At 46.3% G+C, this 24124-nt stretch overlaps 1 protein-coding gene across 1 annotated transcript in view; it reads left to right on the top strand.

Moving 5' to 3' along the window:
- The window catches only part of ST8SIA2 (ST8 alpha-N-acetyl-neuraminide alpha-2,8-sialyltransferase 2), a 432330-nt gene extending 408809 nt beyond the window's left edge, over nucleotides 1-23521 (top strand). Inside the window, exon 6 of the mRNA XM_089687649.1 lies at nucleotides 21194-23521. Within this exon, the coding sequence (XP_089543775.1) occupies nucleotides 21194-21479 (286 nt within the window). The 3' untranslated portion in view covers nucleotides 21480-23521. The remainder of the gene's footprint in view (nucleotides 1-21193) is intronic.
- The last annotated feature ends 603 nt before the right edge of the window (nucleotides 23522-24124 follow it).

Genomic DNA, 24124 nt, shown 5'->3' with positions numbered 1-24124 from the left:
GGACACAGAATTGTTACTGAGGGCCACAGAACCGTTACTTAGGGCCACGTAAACGTTAATCAGGGACAGACACAGAATTGTTACTGAGGGACACAGAATTGTTACTGAGGGACACAGAATTGTTACTGAGGGCCACAGAACCGTTACTTAGGGCCACAGAATTGTTACTTAGGGACACAGAATTGTTACTGAGGGCCACAGAACCGTTACTTAGGGCCACAGAATTGTTACTTAGGGACACAGAATTGTTACTGAGGGCCACAGAACCGTTACTTAGGGCCACAGATTTGTTACTTAGGGACACAGAATTGTTACTGAGGGCCACAGAACTGTTACTTAGGGCCACAGAATTGTTACTCGGACAGACACAGAATTGTTACTCAGGGACACAGAATTGTTACTGAGGGCCACAGAACCGTTACTTAGGGCCACAGAATTGTTACTCAGGGACACAGAATTGTTACTGAGGGCCACAGAACTGTTACTTAGGGCCACAGAATTGTTACTCAGGGACACTGAATTGTTACTGAGGGCCACAGAACTGTTACTTAGGGCCACAGAATTGTTACTCGGACAGACACAGAATTGTTACTCAGGGACACAGAATTGTTACTGAGGGCCACAGAACCGTTACTTAGGGCCACAGAATTGTTACTCGGACACAGAATTGTTACTGAGGGCCACAGAACTGTTACTTAGGGCCACAGAATTGTTACTCAGGGACACTGAATTGTTACTGAGGGCCACAGAACTGTTACTTAGGGCCACAGAAAGGTTACTCAGGGACACAGAATTGTTACTGAGGGCCACAGAACTGTTACTTAGGGCCACAGAATTGTTACTCGGACAGACACAGAATTGTTACTCAGGGACACAGAATTGTTACTGAGGGCCACAGAACCGTTTCTTAGGGCCACATAAACGTTAATCAGGGACACAGAATTGTTACTGAGGGCCACAGAACCGTTACTTAGGGCCACAGAATTGTTACTCAGAGACAGACACAGAATTGTTACTGAGGGACACAGAATTGTTACTGAGGGCCACAGAACCGTTACTTAGGGCCACAGAATTGTTACTCAGGGACAGACACAGAATTGTAACTCAGGGACACAGAATTGTTACTCAGGGACACAGAATCGTTGAATTAAAGAGTATGTCAGACAACATGCAGAGGAGTGGCAGAGGAGGCAATGTTTTAGGAGCGGGCAGACGTGGCAGCAGAGGAAGGGGTCGAGGCAGCACTATTCGCAGCCAGAGGCCAGTGCTCCCGGTGTCATCCAGCGGTCGTGTCTCCACCGACAACCCTGCCGTCGTCGATTGGTTGGCTCGGTCGTCTTCCTCTTCCCAGGTCACCTCTGACACCTACAGCCAATGGTCGGTGGGTACGTCAGACACAACCGTTAGTTGGCATGGACCAAGCTCACTGAAATCACGTGTCCTCTACCTGCCCCTGTCCTTTGGTGTTCCCTCACCAAGTGAAGTATCGCATGCTGTGGGCTCAGCCCCACTGTACAGTGAGGAAGAGCTAACAGAGGGCGGTCAGGAACGGGGGGGAGACATCAGCCTTTTCAGCAGCCAGGCGAAGAAGTAGTGGCGAGGAGAGTGGCTCGGTAGCCGGTCTAGAGACAGGTCTGTCTCCTGACCCAGACGCAGCCGAGGGGGCTAGTAGTGAGGTGGAGACCCTACTTGATGATGAGGAGGTTGATCGCACTTGGCAGCCTCGTCGTCATCAGGTAATTTCTTCCGCATCATCAGGAGAAGAGGGTGGCAGCTTGGCAGCGAGCGAAACAGTCAGTGGGTTGCCCAGGAGACAGCAGCAGGGTCGCAGCAGTGTCAGTGGAGCCAAACGGCCACGGAGTAGAGCACCAGCTCCACTGCAGCCTACCACCACGGCCAGTAGTGGTGCCGGTGTGCACGGAGGAAGCAGCAGTCAGCCAGTGAGGAGTATTGGGGGCAAAGTTTCCTACTCGGCGGTGTGGCAATTTTTTGTCAAGCCGCCCGAGGAAGTAAACGTAGCCGTATGTCGACTATGTGGCCAGAAAGTCAAGCGTGGCCAGGGGGCCCATGTTGGGACTACAGCGTTGCGGCAGCATATGCAGCGTCGCCATTTGGTGGCCTGGGAAAACCGTGATAAAGATACGGCGGTTCTGCCCGCCCCAGCCCCCGCTCCATCACCCGCTCCGTTACTTGCTCCGTCACCCGACGTCAATCGCCCTCCATCAGCCAGTCAAGGCTCCAACACCTCTGCTGAGGGGAGTTCTCGCTCGTTGGCATCTTCCGCTCGTTCAGATGCTCCTTCTCCTGCTACTCCTCTTCACGGATTCCGTCAGCAGTCTTTCTTGGAATCCGTTTCCAAGAGACAACAGTTTGCGAGCACGCACCCGACGGTGCAAAAGCTGAACGTCCTCCTGTCCAAGTTGCTGGTGCTGCAGTCCCTCCCTTTCCAAGTGGTGGACTCAGCACCTTTCCGAGAAATGATGGCTTGTGCCGCGCCGCGGTGGAGAGTGCCAAGCCGTCATTTCTTCGCCAAAAAGGCAGTGCCAGCCCTGCATTCACATGTAGAAGAGATGGTGGGCCAGTCTTTGAGCATGTCGGTCTCTGCCAAAGTGCACGGCAGCGCCAACGTGTGGAGCTGTAACTACGGTCAGGGACAGTACATGTCATTTACGGCCCACTGGGTGAACGTGGTGCCGTCACAGCCGCACCAGCAACTTGGACTGGTCACGCCGCTTTTGCCTCCAAGTTTGCACGTCCTTGGTCCGGCAAAGATGTCCGCCTCTACCACCTCTTCTTCCGCCGTGTCCTCAGCCGCCACCCCCGTGCCAAGTCCCATTACCCGACCGGCATATCACATGTGCAGGGCGCAACGGTGTCACGCTGTGCTGCACCTGGTATGCCTTGGCGAACGTAGTCACACAGGGGAGGAACTTCTCAGTGTAATGAACAGAGAAATCGACAGATGGCTGTCTCCGCGCAAACTCAAAATCGGAACCATGTTGACCGACAACGGAAAGAACATGGTGTCTGCTCTGCGTCAAGGAAGGTTGTGCCATGCGCCATGCATGGCTCACGTGTTCAATCTGGTTGTCAAGCGGTTCCTAAAATCCACCATCCCACTGCAAGACATCCTTAAAATGTCACGTAAACTTTGCATGCATTTCAGCCATTCCTACACCGCAAAGCACACCCTCCTTGAGCTGCAGTGGCAGAACGGAATTGCACAGCATCGCCTGATCTGCGACGTTGCAACAAGGTGGAATTCAACCCTACACATGTTAGACCGCCTTTACGAACAGCGAAAGGCCATCATTTCCTGATGTTACAAGCGGATAAAGGTACTCCCCTGTGTAACTTTGATGTCAGCCATTGGCAGCTCATGCGTGACACCTGCCGCTTGCTCAGGCCCTTTGAGGAGGCCACGCTATTCGTGAGTCGGCAGGACTATGGGATGAACGACGTCATTCCTCTGTTGCACGTCCTGGAACAAATGCTGTTAACAATGGCTGGTCAGGGTGCGGTAGACGTGGCGCACAGATCTCAACGCCACATGACCCCTGTGGGGGCAGGACAGGAAGAAGAGGAGGAGGTAGAGGAGGACATTTGTGCTCAGGAATTATTGAGTGAAATGGGTGGTTTTTCCACTCAGCGGACAGGAGTGGAGGAGCAGGAGCATCTGGTAGAGGAGGAGGAGGAGGAGACAGAGGACCCAGACGCACCGTGGCAGTATGCTGTGGAGATGGAGGCAGGGAGTCCCTCGCATTCCTTGGCACAAATGGCCCATAGCATGCTCGGTTGCTTGCGTAGCGACAGCCGAATAATAACCATCAGACAGAGGGATGACTTTTGGCTGTCCACCTTGTTGGACCCTCGCTACCGTTCAAAAATGGTGGCCTTTTTCACACCTGCTGAGAGGGAGGCCAAAATAACGTACTATAAAAACCACCTATGTAGTCAGTTGGTCTCTGCCTTTGTGCGCCAACGTCCATCCTCAGACACTGTGGGCCCTGTGCGCTCGCATTCCGCTGCCATGGCAGCAGGGGAGGGGTGGGGTGGTAGGAGCAGTGGCAGCTCCACCAGCAGCGGCTGCCTCAGTCTGCAGTCGATGATGAGTAGCTTTCTTCACCAGCGCAGTGAGGAAACTACTAACCAGCCGCAGCAGCAGCAGCATCAGGTGGACCTGGAGCAGGACCTTAAACAACAGGCTTGGGCCTACTTGGACAGCACCCTGCCAACCGAGGTAGACAATCCCCTTGACTACTGGGCAACGAAACTTGACCTTTGGCCCCAACTAGCTGAATTTGCCCTTGAAAGGCTGTCATGCCCGGCCAGTAGCGTGGCATCGGAGCGCGTGTTTAGTGCGGCAGGAGGTATTGTAACTCCGCGGAGGACACGACTGTCCACCCAAAGTGTGGAGAGACTCACGTTTGTGAAAATGAATCAGGCGTGGATTAGTCTGGATTTCAAACCACCAGTTCCTGACACAACTGACTAAATCCGCCATGAATCATGCCTCAAACATGTGCCACTTTCAGGTCTCCTCACACACTGCTGGTGTGTTCCATTTTTTGTCATAGGGTGCTGGCAGATTACGGGCCTCCCATAGCTGCTGCCAGGCCCCTAATCTGCCATGGGCCCCTATACCGCCTCCTCATGCTGCTGCCAGGTCCAGAGTCTGTCATGGGTCCCTGTACGGCCTCCCATTGCTGCTGTCTCCATCGCCACACTCTGCCATGTGCCACTTTCAGGTCTCCTCACACACTGCTGGTGTGTTCAATTTTTTGACATAGGGTGCTGGCAGATTACGGGCCTCCCATAGCTGCTGCCAGGCCCGTAATCTGCCATGGGCCCCTATATACCGCCTCCTCATGCTGCTGCCAGGTCCAGAGTCTCTCATGGGTCCCTGTACGGCCTCCCATTGCTGCTGTCTCCATCGCCACACTCTGCCATGTGCCACTTTCAGGTCTCCTCACACACTGCTGGTGTGTTCAATTTTTTGACATAGGGTGCTGGCAGATTACGGGCCTCCCATAGCTGCTGCCAGGCCCCTAATCTGCCATAGGCCCCTATATACCGCCTCCTCATGCTGCTGCCAGGTCCAGAGTCTCTCATGGGTCTCTGTACGGCCTCCCATTGCTGCTGTCTCCATCGCCACACTCTGCCATGTGCCACTTTCAGGTCTCCTCACACACTGCTGGTGTGTTCAATTTTTTGACATAGGGTGCTGGCAGATTACGGGCCTCCCATAGCTGCTGCCAGGCCCCTAATCTGCCATAGGCCCCTATATACCGCCTCCTCATGCTGCTGCCAAGTCCAGAGTCTGTCATGGGTCCCTGTACGGCCTCCCATTGCTGCTGTCTCCATCGCCACACTCTGCCATGTTCCACTTTCAGGTCTCCTCACACACTGCTGGTGTGTTCCATTTTTTGTCATAGGGTGCTGGCAGTTTACGGGCCTCCCATAGCTGCTGCCAGGCCCCTAATCTGCCATGGGCCCCTGTACTGCCTCCTCATGCTGCTGCCAAGTCCACAGTGTCTCATGCCATGTGCCACTTTCAGGTCTCCTCACACTGCTGGTGTGTTCCATTTTTTGTCATAGGGTGCTGGCAGATTATGGGCCTCCCATAGCTGCTGCCAGGCCCCTAATCTGCCATGGGCCCCTGTACCGCCTCCTCATGCTGCTGCCAGGTCCAGAGTCTCTCATGGGTCCCTGTACGGCCTCCCATTGCTGCTGTCTCCATCGCCACACTCTGCCATGTGCCACTTTCAGGTCTCCTCACACACTGCTGGTGTGTTCAATTTTTTGACATAGGGTGCTGGCAGATTACGGGCCTCCCATAGCTGCTGCCAGGCCCCTAATCTGCCATGGGCCCCTATATACCGCCTCCTCATGCTGCTGCCAAGTCCAGAGTCTGTCATGGGTCCCTGTACGGCCTCCCATTGCTGCTGTCTCCATCGCCACACTCTGCCATGTGCCACTTTCAGGTCTCCTCACACTGCTGGTGTGTTGAATTTTTTGACATAGGGTGCTGGCAGATTACGGGCCTCCTATAGCTGCTGCCAGGCCCCTAATCTGCCATAGGCCCCTATATACCGCCTCCTCATGCTGCTGCCAAGTCCAGAGTCTGTCATGGGTCCCTGTACGGCCTCCCATTGCTGCTGTCTCCATCGCCACACTCTGCCATGTGCCACTTTCAGGTCTCCTCACACACTGCTGGTGTGTTCAATTTTTTGACATAGGGTGCTGGCAGATTACGGGCCTCCCATAGCTGCTGCCAGGCCCCTAATCTGCCATAGGCCCCTATATACCGCCTCCTCATGCTGCTGCCAAGTCCAGAGTCTGTCATGGGTCCCTGTACGGCCTCCCATTGCTGCTGTCTCCATCGCCACACTCTGCCATGTGCCACTTTCAGGTCTCCTCACACTGCTGGTGTGTTGAATTTTTTGACATAGGGTGCTGGCAGATTACGGGCCTCCTATAGCTGCTGCCAGGCCCCTAATCTGCCATAGGCCCCTATATACCGCCTCCTCATGCTGCTGCCAAGTCCAGAGTCTGTCATGGGTCCCTGTACGGCCTCCCATTGCTGCTGTCTCCATCGCCACACTCTGCCATGTGCCACTTTCAGGTCTCCTCACACTGCTGGTGTGTTGAATTTTTTGACATAGGGTGCTGGCAGATTACGGGCCTCCTATAGCTGCTGCCAGGCCCCTAATCTGCCATAGGCCCCTATATACCGCCTCCTCATGCTGCTGCCAAGTCCAGAGTCTGTCATGGGTCCCTGTACGGCCTCCCATTGCTGCTGTCTCCATCGCCACACTCTGCCATGTGCCACTTTCAGGTCTCCTCACACACTGCTGGTGTGTTCAATTTTTTGACATAGGGTGCTGGCAGATTACGGGCCTCCCATAGCTGCTGCCAGGCCCCTAATCTGCCATGGGCCCCTATATACCGCCTCCTCATGCTGCTGCCAAGTCCAGAGTCTGTCATGGGTCCCTGTACGGCCTCCCATTGCTGCTGTCTCCATCGCCACACTCTGCCATGTGCCACTTTCAGGTCTCCTCACACTGCTGGTGTGTTGAATTTTTTGACATAGGGTGCTGCCAGATTACGGGCCTCCTATAGCTGCTGCCAGGCCCCTAATCTGCCATGGGCCCCTATATACCGCCTCCTCATGCTGCTGCCAAGTCCAGAGTCTGTCATGGGTCCCTGTACGGCCTCCCATTGCTGCTGTCTCCATCGCCAAACTCTGCCATGTGCCACTTTCAGGTCTCCTCACACTGCTGGTGTGTTGAATTTTTTGACATAGGGTGCTGCCAGATTACGGGCCTCCTATAGCTGCTGCCAGGCCCCTAATCTGCCATAGGCCCCTATATACCGCCTCCTCATGCTGCTGCCAAGTCCAGAGTCTGTCATGGGTCCCTGTACGGCCTCCCATTGCTGCTGTCTCCATCGCCACACTCTGCCATGTGCCACTTTCAGGTCTCCTCACACTGCTGGTGTGTTGAATTTTTTGACATAGGGTGCTGGCAGATTACGGGCCTCCTATAGCTGCTGCCAGGCCCCTAATCTGCCATGGGCCCCTATATACCGCCTCCTCATGCTGCTGCCAAGTCCAGAGTCTGTCATGGGTCCCTGTACGGCCTCCCATTGCTGCTGTCTCCATCGCCACACTCTGCCATGTGCCACTTTCAGGTCTCCTCACACTGCTGGTGTGTTGAATTTTTTGACATAGGGTGCTGGCAGATTACGGGCCTCCTATAGCTGCTGCCAGGCCCCTAATCTGCCATGGGCCCCTATATACCGCCTCCTCATGCTGCTGCCAAGTCCAGAGTCTGTCATGGGTCCCTGTACGGCCTCCCATTGCTGCTGTCTCCATCGCCACACTCTGCCATGTGCCACTTTCAGGTCTCCTCACACACTGCTGGTGTGTTCAATTTTTTGACATAGGGTGCTGGCAGATTACGGGCCTCCCATAGCTGCTGCCAGGCCCCTAATCTGCCATGGGCCCCTATATACCGCCTCCTCATGCTGCTGCCAAGTCCAGAGTCTGTCATGGGTCCCTGTACGGCCTCCCATTGCTGCTGTCTCCATCGCCACACTCTGCCATGTGCCACTTTCAGGTCTCCTCACACACTGCTGGTGTGTTGAATTTTTTGACATAGGGTGCTGGCAGATTACGGGCCTCCTATAGCTGCTGCCAGGCCCCTAATCTGCCATAGGCCCCTATATACCGCCTCCTCATGCTGCTGCCAGGTCCAGAGTCTCTCATGGGTCCCTGTACGGCCTCCCATTGCTGCTGTCTCCATCGCCACACTCTGCCATGTGCCACTTTCAGGTCTCCTCACACTGCTGGTGTGTTCCATTTTTTGTCATAGGGTGCTGGCAGATTACGGGCCTCCCATAGCTGCTGCCAGGCCCCTAATCTGCCATGGGCCCCTATACCGACTCCTCATGCTGTGACGTTGCAACAAGGTGGAATTCAACCCTACATATGTTAGACCGCCTTTACGAACAGCAAAAGGCCATCACAGATTTCCTGATGTTAAAAGCGGATAAAGGTACTCCCTGTGTAACTTAGATGTCAGCCATTGGCAGCTCATGCGTGGCACCTGCGCTTGCTCAGGCCCTTTGAGGAGGCCACGCTATTCGTGAGTCGGCAGGACTATGGGATGAACGACGTCATTCCTCTGTTGCACGTCCTGGAACAAATGCTGTTAACAATGGCTGGTCAGGGTGCGGTAGACGTGGCGCACAGATCTCAACGCCACATGACCCCTGTGGGGGCAGGACAAGAAGAAGAGGAGGAGGTAGAGGAGGACATTGGTGCTCAGGAATTATTGAGTGAAATGGGTGGTTTTTCCACTCAGCGGACAGGAGTGGAGGAGCAGGAGCATCTGGTAGAGGAGGAGGAGGAGGAGACAGAGGACCCAGACGCACCGTGGCAGTATGCTGTGGAGATGGAGGCAGGGAGTCCCTCGCATTCCTTGGCACAAATGGCCCATAGCATGCTCGCTTGCTTGCGTAGCGACAGCCGAATAATAACCATCAGACAGAGGGATGACTTTTGGCTGTCCACCTTGTTGGACCCTCGCTACCGTTCAAAAATGGTGGCCTTTTTCACACCTGCTGAGAGGGAGGCCAAAATAACGTACTATAAAAACCACCTATGTAGTCAGCTGGTCTCTGCCTGTCTGCGCCAACGTCCATCCTCAGACACTGTGGGCCCTGTGCGCTCGCGTTCCACTGCCATGGCAGCAGGGGAGGGGTGGGGTGGTAGGAGCAGTGGCAGCTCCACCAGCAGCGGCTGCCTCAGTCTGCAGTCGATGATGAGTAGCTTTCTTCACCAGCGCAGTGAGGAAACTACTAACCAGCCGCAGCAGCAGCAGCAGCAGCAGCAGCATCAGGTGGACCTGGAGCAGGACCTCAAACAACAGGCTTAGGCCTACTTGGACAGCACCCTGCCAACCGAGGTAGACAATCCCCTTGACTACTGGGCAACGAAACTTGACCTTTGGCCCCAACTAGCTGAATTTGCCCTTGAAAGGCTGTCATGCCCGGCCAGTAGCGTGGCATCGGAGCGCGTGTTTAGTGCGGCAGGAGGTATTGCAACTCCGCGGAGGACACGACTGTCCACCCAAAGTGTGGAGAGACTGACGTTTGTGAAAATGAATCAGGCGTGGATTAGTCTGGATTTCAAACCACCAGTTCCTGACACAACTGACTAAATCCGCCATGAATCATGCCCCAAACATGTGCCACTTTCAGGTCTCCTCACACTGCTGGTGTGTTCCATTTTTTGTCATAGGGTGCTGGCAGATTACGGGCCTCCCATAGCTGCTGCCAGGCCCCTAATCTGCCATGGGCCCCTATACCGCCTCCTCATGCTGCTGCCAAGTCCAGAGTCTCTCATGGGTCCCTGTACGGCCTCCCATTGCTGCTGTCTCCATCGCCACACTCTGCCATGTGCCACTTTCAGGTCTCCTCACACTGCTGGTGTGTTCCATTTTTTGTCATAGGGTGCTGGCAGATTACGGGCCTCCCATAGCTGCTGCCAGGCCCCTAATCTGCCATGGGCCCCTATACCGCCTCCTCATGCTGCTGCCAGGTCCAGAGTCTCTCATGGGTCCCTGTACGACCTCCCATTGCTGCTGTCTCCATCGCCACACTCTGCCATGTGCCACTTTCAGGTCTCCTCACACTGCTGGTGGGTTCCATTTTTTGTCATAGGGTGCTGGCAGATTACGGGCCTCCCATAGCTGCTGCCAGGCCCCTAATCTGCCATGGGCCCCCGTACCGACTCCTCATGCTGCTGCCAGGCCCGTAATCTGTCATGGGCCCCTGTTGTCGCTTGTTGGCATATTCCGCTCGTTCAGATGCTCCTTCTCCTGCTACTCCTCTTCACGGATTCCGTCAGCAGTCTTTCTTGGAATCCGTTTCCAAGAGACAACAGTTTGCGAGCACGCACCCGACGGTGCAGAAGCTGAACGTCCTCCTGTCCAAGTTGCTGCTGCCAGGCTCGTAATCTGTCATGCGCCCCTGTACCGCCTCCTCATGCTGCTGCCAGGTCCAGAGTGTGTCATGGGCCCCCGTACTGACTCCTCATGCTGCTGCCAGGCCCGTAATCTGTCATGGGCCCCTGTACCGCCTCCCCATGCTGCTGCCAGGTCCAGAGTGTGTCATGGGTCCCTGTACGGCCTCCCATTGCTGCTGCCAGGCCCGTAATCTGCCATGGGCCCCCGTACCGACTCCTCATGCTGCTGCCAGGCCCGTAATCTGTCATGGGCCCCTGTACCGCCTCCTCATGCTGCTGCCAGGTCCAGAGTGTGTCATGGGTCCCTGTACGGCCTCCCATTGCTGCTGTCTCTATCGCCACACTCTGCCATGTGCCACTTTCAGGTCTCCTCACACTGCTGGTGGTTTCCATTTTTGTCATAGGGTGCTGTATGGCCTCCCATTGCTGCTGCCTCCACCGCCACACTGTGGCTCCACACTCTGGTTTTGGCCCCGTGACTGCCCAAATGAGTGAAGTGTGCGGTGATTCTAAGATCGACGGCACTCATCTGCATGTCATACTGACTGACAGTATTATTTCTCTTCCCCAGCAGACTCCAAGGGCATTTAAATTAAAGGTACAGTGTTCAGCACTAATATTAAGTCTCTCTGAAGCCTAGAAACACCCTTTTTTAAGTTAAATTCACAGCGAATATATTCGACTCGAATCGAAATTTTTCCACGAATTCGCCGAATCAGTCGAATCGAATTTTTGAATACTTCGCTCATCTCTAGTCATGAGAGAACCTCCCTTGTGGGTTTTTTTTTGTTTTCTCTCTTCCCTCTCCTTTGCCTCTTCTCTTTTTCCTTAGTAGGATAAGAATTTTAGATGAGAGGCGGAAAACAGGAGACCACATATACATCCAAAACACGTGGCCTAGGGACTGGGAGCATGGTCATGGTGGGTGTGTGGGGTCAATGTTTCATCCTAGTCTGGAATCGACCTAGGACCACAAACAATTCAAAGGCAAGATGCGAGCCTAGGGGCTTTGGGGGGGAAAGAGGGGGGTACAGGGGATGAGAACTGTGGGGGGGATATTCTCATGTTCCTTGGGATGGACAAATATACTCTCGTTGGGATGAATTTAGTTGAGGAAAAAAGAAAACAAATATGGAAAATGGAGGAGGTTAACTTTATGACCTATAGTGTAAAGGGTTTGAATACTCTGGGGAAGAGACATAAGACTCTCAGAGAATTACAGCAGAGATCTATTGCAGTAGTGTTTCTACAGGAGATCCATCTATTACAGGAAACAAATGTTGTTATTAGAGATGAGCGAATCGAACATGACGAAGTGGAATTCGTTCCGAAGATTTGGAAAAATTCGATTCGCGACGAATCCGAAGATTAGCAAACTTCGGATGCACGAATCGAATTTTCCCAAAAATGGCGGCGACATGTGTGGCGACGGAGAAAATGGACAGAGAAGATGGGGCGGGGATCTCTGGGAAGGCGCGCAGACAAGGCGCGCTGACCCATAATGCATTCATGACATGTGATCGCATTAGCCAATCAGCAGCCAGCCAGCACTGTGTAATGGTGGAGCTATAAATCGCGGCCATCTTAGAATTCTCCATTAGCCTACGGTCATTCAAGAGAGACAGACCTGTGTGTATTAAGGGACAGAGTTAGGGCCACAGAGACTTTAGGGCCACAGAATCGTTACTCAGGGACACAGAATCGTTACTCAGGGACACAGAATCGTTACTCAGGGACACAGAATCGTTACTTAGGGCCACAGCTATCAAAGAATCGAAAATTTAAAGTGACATACACCCTTTTTTTTTTGGTGGCTGTCGTGCACAGTTGGTGCTGCAGTTTGCCGATTGTGCAAAATAAACTGATTTTCTGCTTCACAACCACTATTGTACGTTCAAAGAGTTAAATCCATTTACACGCCGGCTGGCGGTAATATTTTTTGGGTGATTAGTGCATTCCAGTGACAGAAACGTACAGTTTCCAGCCAACGGCAAGCTGCAATTGACCGATTGTGTACAATAAACTGACTTTCTGCTTCACAACCACTATTGTACGTTCAAAGAGTTAAATCCATTTACACGCCGGGTGGCGGTAATATTTTTTGGGTGATTAGTGCATTCCAGTGACATAAACGTACAGTTTCCAGCCAACGGCAAGCTGCAATTGACCGATTGTGCTAAATAAACTGACTTTCTGCTTCACAACCACTATTGTACGTTCAAAGAGTTAAATCCATTTACACGCCGGCTGGCGGTAATATTTTTTGGCCCCCTGTACCGGCTCCTCATGAACGTGGTTCAGCGGGTTTGCATCACTTAACGGCAAATCGTTGACAAACGCTGGGACGTTCAGTGTTGTGCGCATTAAGCCAGACACCAAAGGGCAGCACAGACCTGTTATTACTCGCTCAAGCATGGCTGAACAAAACCAGTCTCTACCACAAATTGGACCCAGACCTGCCCAGGGTCTCGTAAGTAGATTGCACGGAGGAGTAGAGTTCGTTATTGGAATTAACTGTGAGGGACTTTTAAACCTAGGCCTGTGTATGGCCTTCAATTGAAGCTGCTTCTGCTCCGCCACTCTGCCATTGGACTCTTGATAGTCGTCTCCCCACGCTGCTGCTGGGGGGACTTTTTAACATAGGCCTCTGTATGGCCTTCAATTTTAGCTGCTTACGCTCCGCCACTCTGCCATGGGCCCCTGTACCGCCTCCTCATGCTGCTGCCAGGCCCGTAATCTGCCATGGGCCCCCGTACCGACTCCTCATGCTGCTGCCAGGCCCGTAATCTGTCATGGGCCCCTGTACCGCGTCCTCATGCTGCTGCCAGGTCCAGAGTGTGTCATGGGTCCCTGTACGGCCTCCCATTGCTGCTGTCTCCATCGCCACACTCTGCCATGTGCCACTTTCAGGTCTCCTCACACTGCTGGTGGGTTCCATTTTGTCATAGGGTGCTGTATGGCCTCCCATTGCTGCTGCCTCCACCGCCACACTGTGGCTCCACACTCTGGTTTTGGCCCCGTGACTGCCCAAATGAGTGAAGTGTGCGGTGATTCTAAGATCGACGGCACTCATCTGCATGTCATACTGACTGACAGTATTAGTTCTCTTCCCCAGCAGACTCCAAGTGCATTTAAATTAAAGGTACAGTGTTCTGCACTAATATAAAGGCTCTCTGAAGCCTAGAAACACCCTTTTTATAAGTTAAATTCGCAGCGTATATATTCGGCTCGAAGCGAATTTATTCGGCGAATTCGGCGAATCAGCCGAACCGAATTTTTGAATAATTCGCTCATCTCTAGTTGTTATATTCTAAATACTATCCAACCTGGTATTATGCAGATTCACCAGCTAGGCATGCTAAAGGGGTAGATTTAAGTTGGTAGATCCAGGTCGATTTCTATTCCTGAGGGGAAGGCAACGGGAAATAGAATGTACAATGGTAAATATATATTGCCCCAATAGAAATCCAATGACCTATCTGAAGAATATATTAAGAAGACTCTTGGATTTTAAGAAGGGTAAATTAATTGTGGCAGGAGATTTTAATTGCTATAAACAGTGAATACTTGTGAGCTATTATGTATGAGGTCTTCAGTAAATTATAGATAATTAATAAATAATTATCTACTGGTGTCATGCGCTTGGTGCGCTGGCACTCACACAGACTCACTTACTAGTGTTATTAAAGTAACAAAGATATAAATAGTGCCACGCTCCTATTGCTCTATAAAATAGTTAAATACAATCTACTCTCTTTCCAATGAATATATATATATTGAAACCTCTGCAAAATCCATAAACCACTATACTTAGTGGGTAAAAATAATAAATGAATCACTGTGACTGGTGAATCAAATAAATAATTGTAGAAAAAACTTAATAGCTTAGGCTGATATCAATCAATTAATTGTGACCAATAAATTAAATTAAAATTAAAGTGTGTATAAATACTTGGTGCCACTCATCAATCCACCAATATTGTGCAAAGACATATATTAATATTAATGTGCAAGTGCAAACATAATAATACATGAATGAATAAAAGTCTTTTGAAATAAGTGCAATGTGCAGGTGAGTTCCTTATTCCCTTTTGCCTCAGGTGCCTTGTGATCTCCCTATGCGCTCACCTTAATATTTGCCCAAATAAATTCAGGCAAATACGCTTTTAATCCTTCCAGGATTGATGGGATTTTGCTGATGTATATGATGTTCCACGAGGTAAGTATAGATCTATTATGGATACTCCTGTACTCTCCTTTCTCTCCTTAGGTTGCTGCTCATAGGTATTAAGACCAGCTCTATAGGGATCTCCTTGTTCCCCTCCTGGGGTCACCTTCTTCTCATATCCTCCCTCTCATCACGTTCACCACAAACGGTTTCCAGAGATCACCTGCAGAAACTTTTTGGCAACTGATTTGTAAACAAAGCTTGGAATGTGAATGTAGCGCCTCCAGGTGGTCAGGATTACAGACTCAGGCCATAGTCCCCTCCTCCTCTGCTGAGTGGGGTCTCCGCTATCCGCAGCTCTCTGTAGTTCTACACAGCAGGACCCGTGACCAGAACTTCCAGTGACTGGTCACTGGAAGTTCTGGTCACGGTTCCTGCTGTGTAGAACTACAGAGAGCTGCGGATAGCGGAGACCCCACTCAGCAGAGGAGGAGGGGACTATGGCCTGAGTCTGTAATCCTGACCACCTGGAGGCGCTACATTCACATTCCAAGCTTTGTTTACAAATCAGTTGCCAAAAAGTTTCTGCAGGTGATCTCTGGAAACCGCTTGTGGTGAACGTGACGAGAGGGAGGATATGAGAAGGAGGTGACCCCAGGAGAAGAACAAGGAGATCCCTATAGAGCTGGTCTTAATACCTATGAGCAGCAACCTAAGGAGAGAAAGGAGAGTACAGGAGTATCCATAATAGATCTATACTTACCTCGTGGAACATCATATACATCAGCAAAATCCCATCAATCCTGGAAGGATTAAAAGCGTATTTGCCTGAATTTATTTGGGCAAATATTAAGGTGAGCGCATAGGGAGATCACAAGGCACCTGAGGCAAAAGGGAATAAGGAACTCACCTGCACATTGCACTTATTTCAAAAGACTTTTATTCATTCATGTATTATTATGTTTGCACTTGCACATTAATATTAATATATGTCTTTGCACAATATTGATGGATTGATGAGTGGCACCAAGTATTTATACACACTTTAATTTTAATTTAATTTATTGGTCACAATTAATTGATTGATATCAGCCTAAGCTATTAAGTTTTTTTTACAATTATTTATTTGATTCACCAGTCACAGTGATTCATTTATTATTTTTACCCACTAAGTATAGTGGTTTATGGATTTTGCAGAGGTTTCAATATATATATATTCATTGGAAAGAGAGTAGATTGTATTTAACTATTTTATAGAGCAATAGGAGCGCGGCACTATTTATATCTTTGTTAAGGAGATTTTAATTGCTGCATGGACCCCCAGATTGATACGACGTCGCATGTGCCGAGAGATGGTAGTAGAGACTTGAAATCTATGCGAAGCATGCTAAATCAGTGTCAGCTGGTATATGTATGGAAAATTAAACACCCTAGGGAAATTGATTATACGTACTATTCTCCTGCACATACGATGTACTCCAGATTAGATTATATATTGATAGAACATAGACTTTTGGAGTTGCTGGTTAAAGTAAATATAGAAGTTACAACAATATCGGACCATGCACCTGTCATAATGAAGTTATTATGAGGAAGAGAGAAAGATATGTTAAATATGTGGAAACTAAATGAGTCACTCCTTCAGGATCATGAGACGGAACTGAGAGTAAAAAAAGAAATAGAAAAATACTTCGAAATAAATGAGACTGAAGGAATCTCAATCGCTATGGTATGGGAAGCACATTAGGCATATATCAGGGGAATTTTGATAGCAGTTCGAGCAGAAAAAAAGAAAGAACGGCAAACAAAAATAAATACGTTAAAAAGAGAACTATATGATCTAGAACAACTGCATGAAAAGTGAATGGTAAAAGACACACAACAGAAAATTATTAAAAAAGGAGAAGAATTAAGTAACTTACTGGAGCAAGAATCGAGGAGAATATTTAACATGATGGTAAGAGAAAGATATCAGTGGGGGAATAGACCTGGTAAATACCTAATGAGAGCACTGAGCAATAGGAAATTGAGGAATTATATAGAGAAAATTAAAGATGATAACGGTGAAATGGTGTACTCAACCACTGATATCACAAGTGTATTCAAAAAATACTACAGGAAGTTATATGAAGTGAACTCAGAAAAGTTAAAATGAGGTGAAGAAGAAAGAATTAGAAAAAGACAGATGTATTTAAAAGGGGCAGGACTACCGAGATTGGGAGAGGAACACTTAGCTCTTCTAGAAAAACCAATAACACAGGAGGAAATCCAGGCAGCACTGAAGGGAACAGCTGTGGAGAGGCGTCCTGGACCCAATGGTTATACTGTGAGATATTATAAAACATTTAAAGAACAATTAGTCCCTAAACTGTGTACATATATTAATGCACTAGGAGAGGGAATGGAAATGAGGGAGGAATCATTGCAAGCACATATTACAATCATACAATAGGAGGGGAAAGCTGGGACCTATTGTGCTAGCTACAGGTCTATCTCACTGTTGAATACGAATATGAAATTATATGCGAAAGTTCTGGCTACTAGGCTGAAAGTCTTAATGCCAGAGTGGATTCACTTAGATCAAGTGGGATTTGTTCCTGGGAAGGAGGGAAGAGATAATGGGCTAAGATCACTATTCCTCACAGTAAGAGAGTAAGTAAGAGAGAAAAACTCCCCATGTTGATTTTATCAGTAGATGCTGAAAAGGCTTTCAATAGGGTAGAAGCTTTAGAGCCAACCATCAGCCACAGTAAAGGTCAATGGCTCGTTATCAGAGTTTTTAAAAATGTATAATGGGAAAAGACAGGGGTGTCCGCTTTAGCCCCTGTTTGTCATATCTTTAGATCCTCTTTTGGCAACAGTACGACACAATCTGAATGTAAAAAGGATACAGATCGGAGAGATAGAACATAAAGTGGCAGCATATTCTGATGATATGCTATTGTACGTTGTAAACCCTAGGCTGATACTACCCAATCTAATGAGATTAATGAAATATTATGGAGATTTATCAAATTTAAAAACTAACCCTTCTAAATTAGAAATTCTTAATGGTAATGTTTCGACAACTGAAAAAAAGGCTCTGCAGAGAGAATTCACCTTTGCATGGAAAGAAAAAGAACTAAAATATTTAGGAATAAAATTAACCTCGTCTCCTAAGAATTTATATAAAATAAACTATATCCCATTAATAAATGAGATAAAGGATGAATTGAGGAGAATGGACCATGTTCCTGGATAGGATGGATAAACCTAGTAAAAATGATAATTTTCCCGAAAATCCTATATAAATTTCCTATGCTACCCATACAGCTTCCAGAGATTTATTTTAAAGTAATTAAGAAAATGATATTGAGGTACATCTGGGGAAATAAAAAACCGAGAATAAGTTATGAAGTGCTGTATAGAGATAATGAAAATAGGGGTTTAAATGTAGCGGATTTTAAGATATATAATTATTCTGTATTGTTGGCACGTATTTTTGATTGGACATATAATGCAATAGGGAAAAGTTGGGTCAATATAGAAAATACATTAAGTGAGACACAACTAGATAGGATAGTTTGGTTGCCACATCAGTATCCTAAGTTGTCTGAAAGAACGAGCACTTATACACGAAAGGTAATCAAGGTTTGGGAGAAAATCCACAAATAAATGGGATGGGAATTTGATTCAATGTTAATACCGCTTGTGGGAACAGATTATTTCCCACCCGGGAAGGAAAATATTTCTGGTAAATGGATAAAGAAAGAGAATACACAGTTAAAAGACATAATGTAAAAAGGAGAAATATGTTCCTTTGAGGAGTTAAAAAATAAAAAGGAGGTGTTTTTCACATTATATGGATAGAGATATTTTCAATTAAGACATTTTGTTGCAACACTCCCAAAGCCATTAAGGACAATGAAGAATTTAAATCCATTTGAATAACTCTTTATTGCAAGTAAGATACGGAAACATGGTACTTCCCGTATCTATAAAATCCTCACTGCAATAGTAAGATCTATTTCTCCGCCGTACATGAAAAAATGGGAAAGGGAACTCGGAATATCATTTAATGAGCAACAAAAAAGAAAATGTTTACACTAACGCATGGGACCATAGAACTGAAGATGGTGGAAATTAACTATAAATGTCTAACTAGGTGGTACAATACGCCAAGTGTGGCACATATGCAATATGTGTTGGAGGGGATGTGGGATTAAGGGTACAATGGCACATATATGGTGGGAATGTCCTAAAATACTGGTATACTGGGAGGATATAATTCACTTAGCACAGGAAATTTTAGGGATTAATATCTCGGAAGACCCAGACATATGCTTATTCCATAGAACTAAGATTCCAGCAGAAAGATATAAGAACTTCATGATATTCCATTTAATAAATGCAGCAAAAGGATTGATACCCAAATGTTGACAGGAACAGGGGCACAGAGAATAAAAGACTGGATAAAGAGGGTACATTATATCCATAGGATTATCTATAGGATGGAGGAAGTTTACCATGTTGAAGAAGACAGAATGGAGAGATTTAAAAAAAATGGGAAAAATGGGATGAGTTTAAGAAATAAAATAAATATGTTGAATTGGCAGGATGAGAGAACAATGAAAAGAGAAGATATGTATAAAAAAGAGGGGGAATAGGATATAGGATGATAGTAAAGAGGAGAACAATGTCCCGAGAGTAATAAAGGGAGAAAAGGAATTGGGAGATAATAGGGGAAAAGAAATTGGTAGGGGCTGTTGGGGGGGGATTGGGATTGGGTGGGGGGATTTTGGGTGAAATGAGCAAAGGAAAAGGTTTCTTTGTTAGTAAAGATGAGTATTGTGATAACTGATTTTTGTAATATTGAGATATTGAACAGGTCTATAGTTACTTGGTAAAGACTTTGACCCCTTTTAGATTATAGGCACCACGTTGGCCTCACATCAATCCAGTGGTACTATGCCAGTCATTAAAGAGTCCCCAAAAATTAGAAACAATGGCTTCGAAATTACAGTTTAATTCTTTTAGGACACGTGGGTACAAGCCATCTGGTCCAGGAGCTTTATTTACCTTTATTCTGACCATATCAGTTTGTGGATCATTTGAGGCTATGTCAATATTATCCCCATTATGGACAAGAGCTCCCCCCATGCTCCTTTGTATACACAGAGCTGAAGAAGGTATTTGATAAATTTGCTTGCCTTTATCCCCAGTCACCCAATTTTTGCAGCCCTGATTTCCTTTTTTAACATATTCTGTTATATTCTTTGTAACATTCCAATGATAATAGTGTTCTTTCATTTTTATATTTAGTAAAAGCTCTTTTCCTATTATTAATAGCTTTTTCAACTTTAGCTTTTAAAACTTATTGCCCATGGGAATATATTTTGCAGTGTGTTCGCATACAATTGTTATGGAAAATTCCTATTTCTGTTCTGTGTTCTTCAATGCCAATATTCCCTCCCAGTCTATGTCTTGGAGAGAAGCCCTCAGCCTTGGAAAATTTGCTCTCTTGAAGTTGAGTGGTTTTATTCCAGTATGTATTTGTTGTTTAAAGCTAACATTAAATGAAATCAATTTATGGTCATTGCTACCCATATGTTCTTTTATATGAACATTAGTAATGAGATCTTCATAGTTAGATAATACCAGGTCCAGCAGAGCAATTAATACCATTTATAATTGGGGTCTCTATGGGTACCATAAAATTGTCTTGTAATAGGTTTATACAGTGTTGTCACTTGACTGTTCCAGCAGTGCCATTACTCCAGTCAATTTCCAAGTAGTTAAAGTCCCCCATTATCATCACTGTGCCAGCTCTTGCAGCCCTTTCTATCTGTGCAAGGAGCGGAGTCTCCACCTCCTCATTAACACTAGGTGGCCTTTAACAAACTCCAGTAATTACCTTTGTAGTATACACACCCATGTGTAGCTTCACTCATAATGCTTCAGCCTCATCACACTCTCTATCAAGTAGGTCCTCTTTCGCACTCACTCTGAGATCATTTCTCACATACAGACACCACCACCGTTCCATGTATTGGCCTATGCCAAAATGATGTCATACATCCCAGGAGTCTTCATAGGCACTTTTTTCTTTCATCTGAAGGAGGGGAGAAGGGCTTTCTAAGCTAAGAACACCCTCCTGCCGGCATGCCTGAGCTAAGGGCAGATGGATTCCAGGAAGTAAATGCTACTTGAATCATATACCCTTACACAAGATGGCCAGAAATGCCAGAAATGCTAGGGGGTGCTTTTCAAAGCAAGTTATCAACAAAATAGAGCATGGAGACATGCGTTTGCTTTGAATATTGAAATTAATTAAATAGGGTTTTCAGTTTGTGGTGCTCAGTTTAATTCTACTTTAAATACATATGTGTTATCAGCTGTGAGTCATCTCACCCAATGTGATGGCTTTGCAGTTTCTGCAATTTCAATGTGGCTTTACTAAATGTATGTTGGCTTTGTAATAATTTGTGATAATTAATTGTTGTTCTTTCTTCTAGATATTGGCTGACAAACAAGGTGCACATAAAACGACCTACAACAGGGATTCTAATGTACACATTGGCTACACGGTTTTGTAACATGATCTATCTGTATGGCTTCTGGCCTTTCTCCCGAGATCTCCACCAAAACCCTGTAAAGTATCACTACTACGATAGCCTAAAATATGGCTACACATCACAAGCAGGACCACACGCGATGCCACTGGAATTTAAGGCTCTAAAAAACCTACATCTCCAGGGAGCTTTGAAACTTAATGTTGGAGAATGTGAATCAGCAACATAGCACCCTATGAAACATTATGCTTTCTTCAATAAGAACTGGTGGTACGAAGGAATATTTCAAAGACAATTCCCTGATCTAAATGAATATTGAAAAGTATTATTGGGAGACATGTGGACCAAAAGATCAAAAAAGCTAAAAAGAAACAATGGATTGGTGAAGTGGACTGAACAAGAGACCTAGACACATAGAATTATGGATCTGTGTCTCTGGATAGCCTAGCACACGCAACTGTGATGATGTTTGCCTTCTTGCTACAAAGAGTAGTACTAGCAACACAACAACACACACACGCTAGAACTAATACGGTGCTATTAAAAAAGCATAACAATGCGAATTATAGGAGCTGTTATGAGATCTCATTCCAAAAAGCTTTTATTACATGCTTTGTTTCTTATCTGAAAAAAATGAATGGAGACAATCATTTCACAGTAAATAAAAAGCTAACAGTATTAATGTCAATACACATAAATACGTTGTTTTAAACTTATATTAGCGTTGAAACAACAAGTTGTTCCAAAAAGATTTATTATTGTGCACATTAGGCCATTTCCCATAAACAAAAGAAACTAAAAAGGTTTTTTTTACCTTGCTTTATTCTAACTTCAAACTTTATTATCTATTACTGTTAGTTAGATCTTGTGGCAGACTTGATGGAAATTGGAGCAGCCTCAATGGACCACTTGGTCTTTATTCTGCCATCACTCTTCTAAATTTCTATGTTTCTAGGAGCAGAAAAGTTACAGAATGTTTCATGTAAAGTGGATGTGCCTAACAGAGTGGAGCAGGGCTTCGGTTTGGGTCCCAAGAGGTGCAAGTCATAGCTTTGCCTTTCAAACTAAGTTATGGTTGGCTCATGTAGATCAGATGTCCAGAGATACTTTACCGTACACTTAAAACTAAGCCTCAAATGTTGCTTTTACTGCTTCTTTGGGCAAGCATTGGTTTGTGCCTATACATTTCAGCGGTTGATGTGTATCAAAGAAGGTAACCAGAAGTGCAACTATGTATTTATATTTGAGATAGGGATTATACCGGCTTTATGTGATGCGTAAGTTATATTACTGTATATAAATGGATACGATGTTCACCAGTCAGGAAACAGTCCATACTTCATAATGCAGTTGTCACTCTTTTTATAGGATAGGCCTTAGGTGATGGTCCTGTTCTTGTAGAACATGTTGCCGTGTCAGTAGAACTTTAGAATATTTTCTGAAGTGAAGCATACTTCAGAATCATAACAGCGTGCCTGATTGCTGTGCAGTTTCAAATGTCCTGTGTATGGTATGGGGTCCAGTGTAGCCAAATAAAGTCAGTTTTAGATGATGTCTTATCACTGAGTTTGTAAGGATGTGTACAGCTTCTGTCTTTTTTCCCAAATGGGTCTGGCACTGGGTAGTTGTATCTACGATTTGACTGAGTCAGTTATGTTATTGTGCAGGTAAGTAGAAAAAGGTGTTTTGATATGTGTGGTTCAAGGTTCTTTGTAGTCAACAATATGAATATTCCTAGAAAAATAAATCAGACTAATGCACTGATATGATCTTTACATTTTCCATCCCGAAGAGGAAATATTTTTGGTAATAGACATTTCAGCACTTGAATGAATTTGAAATGAATTTTTCAGCATGGCACTTGTGTTCTCTCAGGATCCCATCAGTGTTTGTACACTATTTTGCATTTTCTGAACTCCAGGGAAGGAAGTATTAATTACCTGAGAAGTATCAAGATGGGTGCTGGGGGAAATATATCTTCATGACTCCATCAATGTCCAATTCCCAATTCCATTACATAGTTTAAAGTGCCCAAAAAAATTCTGTTGCTTTACTTTGAAGTATCCAAGTGACTTATAAAACCATGAATGGAGCCAAGAACAATGACTATGAAGACAGGATGGTTGATCATGACCCCCAAGTAGACATTGATTGGTCATTTTGTCAGCCATGGATTCATGTTCAAATAAATTTAAGACATGTGTAAAATATTATTACTTTAAGAAGGTGTATTGTTCTTTTCTTTTATTTTGTATTAAAATATATACTGGATGTGTGATTGTCTGAATTAATACAAAGGGTAAGCCAGCTGAGCAGAACATTACACTGGCAGCATCTACATTGTTTTTGCACAGTTAAAAAAGGTCTGGCCATAATTTACTGGTACTTTTCAAATATATATATAAATATGGCATATTTTTGCAGATGACAAGAATACATTTATAAAAAGAAGGCATTTATTGTCATGTCTGCTAGAACGTACTGGTCTGCATTTTCATAAAAACATTTTTAGAACCACTCAAATGATAAGGAGTCTAGCAGTTTAAAATGTATTTTCATTTTTACAGTCAAATTTGAGAAATCCTCAACACAACTGAGAAATCCCCACTTTATGTTTATGTGTTCCCATTTTCACAGCATGCCTAAAAAAAAAAAAATAGTCCAGGCAGCCGCACTACTGTAGAAATCACCTGTATTTAGAAAATTTACAAACAGGGTAAAAGCATAAAGAAAATAACAGCAGAGGAGCAGGATGTCCCACTGAAATGTTTCACGCTACACAAGTGCTTACTCATAGTAGTCTTGAGAGGTGATTTCTAAAGTAGCGTGGCCGTCCAAACTTCCTTTTTCCTTCATCATCAGCTGTGAGCTGGC

Source organism: Staurois parvus, unplaced genomic scaffold (genome assembly GCF_062004578.1).
Source record: "Staurois parvus isolate SC_StPar_1 unplaced genomic scaffold, SC_StPar_1.0 ptg000432l, whole genome shotgun sequence".
NCBI lineage: Eukaryota > Metazoa > Chordata > Amphibia > Anura > Ranidae > Staurois > Staurois parvus.
Note: the sequence above shows the minus strand (reverse complement) of the source record. Positions and strands in the feature narration are given on the sequence as shown.